We start from the raw sequence: 4,021 nt of genomic DNA, 5'->3' as shown, positions 1-4,021 counted from the left end.
AAACATGAAAAAGACCAAGGTGTATGAATATTTTTGCAAGACGCAGTGGGGACTTCGAACTAGATTCATGATTTTCCATCTTTTTGTAGAAATCTGCCACCAGCTGAGCAGGATCTGAATAAAGCTTTTATTCTCCGTCATTATGGTGATGAAAAAAAGGAAGATCTTTCTAAGAGAAGAAGAAGAAGAACCACGCCTGGACCTCTGGTTGATGCTAAACTCCAGATACCAGAAGAGCAGCTGCAGAATCCAGCCCCTCAGAAACTGCACTACCACATGAATGATGGCTCCTCATTCATATAGTATCCTTACTGTTTCGCTTTGGATGGCAGTCCGAGCAGAAAGCACCACATCTGGCATGTAGAATAAATGTGAAAGTTCTCCTTAACCGTGCTTTTCCTAGCTACCCGTCCGGCAGCATCGCTGTGTGCCAGAGTTGCTCATGTCCGCCTCACGGAGGCTTCTGCACCAACGTGTTCGCCGACACCCAGCACCCCGTCACACTGATGACCATTTCACCTTTTGGACATGGGGCTGTTACAAATCCTCTCTAGTGAGTTCAGACCTGCACATATTTATTTTGTTGCTTTTTTCATAGTTTCAAATTCTTTGTTTTTCACTTTTTGTCTTCTGGTGATTTATCTTACATAATAACTAATCTATTACTAGCAGTTGATTATGATATACAAAATTATCAGATACTGTCATTGTGGAAAAAAAACTGTCAAAATAAGCATTTTGTTCTATTTTATTAATAAACAGAACGGTATTTTAAAGCCGTGATGACAGTGACGGTAAACTTCAATCAGTTATTTGATATCTGTTGCTGCAGCTCCACCATCACAGCCGTGTGGGATCAGGGAGGCGGGTTGATGTTTGATGATTATGGCAACATAACCAAGGAGTGGAGCTGGCAGACATATCACACACTGAGGGGGGAAATTATCATACAGGTAAGAGTTACTGGTTCGATAAACAAAAGATACTATCACACACGGAACATCACAAAATGTGTGGAATGGGCTAAGCCCAATACAACTCCATAGGTTTATTAAATTGTTTAATCTAAGCAAAGCACAAAGTATAAAATAAACTACTCAATTATGCATTATGTAAGGTGAGGATTTGTGATGCTGTGGGCCTCCTGTTAGAGCGCATCACATCAAAAAGGACATTTAGGCTAAGTATCTTGTGGACAATGTTACAGAACCAGTTACTGTTCTGCTGTAAGCCAACCATTTATAACTTTATGTCAGGTGCTATTTCAGTCCTAATTCTGAAAGTTAGGATGTTTTTTTTTTTTTATCATCCTAGATTTAAATCCATTAAGCAGGTTTTAGGTTTTATTTATTTTTAAACATACTTGTTTTAAATGTGCCAAAAATTATTATTAATATTATTTCACTTCGCCCTCAGGAAAATATGCCATTTTGATTCAAATCCTCAGGAATTAATTTTTTATTTTTTGGAAATCTATAATTTTAGTTAATAAACTCATAGCTTTTATATATGTTAGTTGCATTTTCCAAACTATATCCCATATATTTGGTAATCTGTTGGGTAACATTTATTTCTAACACTTAAGGGATGAAAATCACTGATTTTATTGTTAATATGTTTTAAGTGATATTAATATTTTTTTGAGGAAAGGAGAATCAATTTTTCTTAGTTTTTAATTTAGTGAAATCTAATTCAGATTAAAATGACACATAACTTTAGATTTTATCCTATTGGATTATATTATTCATTCTTTTTCCTCTATAAGGTGCTATTTTGTTTACACTTTCATAAGTCAGAGCAACAATCACCTTTTCTCTGTCTTAGTCAGAACCTCAGACATTCATGGCACAGGGACAAAGCAACATACCAAAAAAATCATGAAGGGATGAAGCTAATCTCTCAGAGTGGCTGCTGTGGAAATAGAGAATTTGGTTTGTGACTAAAACCTGTGCACATTTTACTACTACTGTGTCAGACCATGTTTGGACCCTTTTCTCTCTCTGGATTTGTCTCATTTTTTATCTCCAGGTCCTTCCATAACATTATGGAACATGGTGACAGCAGAAAATGAACAAAACGAGACCCGTCCTGTTTTAAACAACCAGTCTTAGAGTGGGATAGTATCCACAGCATATGGCCAAATCACATAGAAATAAGGTTGGATGAAACTAAAATGCTGCACTTATTCTTTGTCTGATTCCTGTAGGTCTCAGAGGAGATCTCAGTGAGGCTCTTCAGTGGGACGTCTGGTGTGCTCAGCTTCAGATGTGAAAATGAAAGTGTTCAGCTTCCACTTTCTTGTGTCACTAATAAAAGCCAATTGAAGAAAATGGTGAGATCATGAATTACCAGTTACAGTTCTCTCTAAATTCATCATCTTTTATGAAACTGTTTGCAGACAGAGAACAAATTGTTCTCTGTTGCTGCTCAGGAGCTGCAGCAGCCAAAAAGGCAGAAACATCCTGCAGGAGTACCAGAGAGCAAACGCAGCCTGGGGAAAACACTTGTAAGACTCCTTTATTTAAGGAACAAGTGGTTAGAAGCATTTCAATAGACCAAGTTACATAGTTTAAATATTTTTTAAACGCAGACACCTTAAGTAAGTCATTACAACTTTATTCATCAGATGGTTAAAGAAGAGGAGCAGCAGGTGGAGCCATTAGCTCTGTGGCGAAGACGAGGAAATGCCGCGAGGGAGCTGCAGAGGATGCAGCAAAGAATGCGAAACACAGTGGAGACCTGGCTGGACTGCTACCGTACTGCCATCGGTATGCCTACAAATGTATTCACACAATAGAGTTTTTGCACATTCTTGCATGCATGAGGAATTTTATGCGGCAAAGCACATAGAAAATGAACGCAGAGCCAACCTAACCTGGTGGGCTTACAGGATACAGTTTGCTGAAGCTAAAAAGTTACAGTATCACCACATCCTGCAAACTCAACATTATTGAATAGTTCCAACAGGATCCTATTCACGGTCACTCGTGTCACTCAGTGACTGCTCATGTCAGTGACCTCTTCCTCTCCTTCAGGTATCAAGTGTCCTGACACGGAGCCACTGCCAGGGGCCCAAAAGTGGACCCGGCAGAGAAGAGCAGTGCAGCTTGCTGCTCTGCCCTCACTGAACTCACCTGAATGCAAGAAAGCTGCACAGTTGCATGCTGGGAGACGCAGGAGGGATGAGCTCAGAGAGAACCACAGAGGCCTCTCAGCAGAGAAACCTCGGGGCCGCTTTGTCCAGATACAAAGGTGCTGACTGATGCAGAGAGTTTTCCTGATATCCTACACAGATTAGCTCATTTATAAATCATAAGACGTGACCTTGGGTAAGATTTGGCTGCTAAAAATCTAAAGAAGTTTTTTATCCTTCTCATAATTCATCATATTACAACCACAGGCTTCCTTTTTTTATGCAGAGGTTAATTTGACATTGAAGCACGAAGTTGTGGATAAATATGCAGCAAAGAGAAAAAAAAAACTGTGCATGCATATCAGTTTCCTTTAATCTTATTTCCTTATTTAAAGGGCTTTGCAGAGATAAATAAGAAGCCAGTAAGAAATAAGAAGATTAAATATGGTGCTATGAAAGGTCTTCCTTTATTCCTTTTATTGCTTTAGAGAGTGAAAAGCAACTTGACTGTTTATCTGGTGATTCCTGCCGTTACTGCTGTCTGTCTTATCAGAGCCGTACAGATCTTTTTGTTTTTGGAGCCTGTGTGTGGACTGCTGCTAATTGAATTTAGAGGGATTCTCTTGAGGGATTGCAACCATTAAAATACATGTACGATCAGACCTTTTGTCTTTCTGATGGATATATCATTGGAAGTGTAAAATTTAGACAAGCCTGCCCATTAATACTGTCTAGAGTAAGTTATTGGAAAAAACAACAACAACAAGAAAAACATCTGGATAACTTTTTTTGGGCCCTTCATGATGAAATTAACTGAAACTGTTCAATCCTATTTGAGATATTCGGCGTTTCTCAATTCACGAGAACGCGAGTACGTACTCGCGTTCT

The 4,021-nt window shown here is 38.9% G+C and overlaps 2 protein-coding genes across 2 annotated transcripts in view; both read left to right on the top strand.

Annotated features, from left to right (window-relative positions):
- The window catches only part of LOC107086017, a 5,317-nt gene extending 5,026 nt beyond the window's left edge, over positions 1–291 (top strand). The window contains exon 4 of the mRNA XM_015376737.1: positions 160–291. Within this exon, the coding sequence (XP_015232223.1) occupies positions 160–280 (121 nt within the window). The 3' untranslated portion in view covers positions 281–291. The remainder of the gene's footprint in view (positions 1–159) is intronic.
- Positions 292–325: 34 nt separating this feature from the next.
- LOC107086007 (chromosome unknown open reading frame, human C3orf20) overlaps positions 326–4,021 on the top strand; it is a 10,837-nt gene continuing 7,141 nt past the window's right edge. The window contains exons 1-6 of the mRNA XM_015376722.1: positions 326–360; positions 404–553; positions 833–953; positions 2,399–2,506; positions 2,627–2,768; positions 3,036–3,252. Of these exons, the coding sequence (XP_015232208.1) occupies positions 326–360; positions 404–553; positions 833–953; positions 2,399–2,506; positions 2,627–2,768; positions 3,036–3,252 (773 nt within the window). The remainder of the gene's footprint in view (positions 361–403; positions 554–832; positions 954–2,398; positions 2,507–2,626; positions 2,769–3,035; positions 3,253–4,021) is intronic.

The sequence above is a fragment of the Cyprinodon variegatus genome, unplaced genomic scaffold (genome assembly GCF_000732505.1).
Source record: "Cyprinodon variegatus isolate N-32 unplaced genomic scaffold, C_variegatus-1.0 Scaffold140, whole genome shotgun sequence".
Lineage (NCBI taxonomy): Eukaryota > Metazoa > Chordata > Actinopteri > Cyprinodontiformes > Cyprinodontidae > Cyprinodon > Cyprinodon variegatus.
The sequence above is the reverse complement of the archived record's forward strand: the minus strand, read 5'-3'. Positions and strand labels throughout refer to the sequence as shown.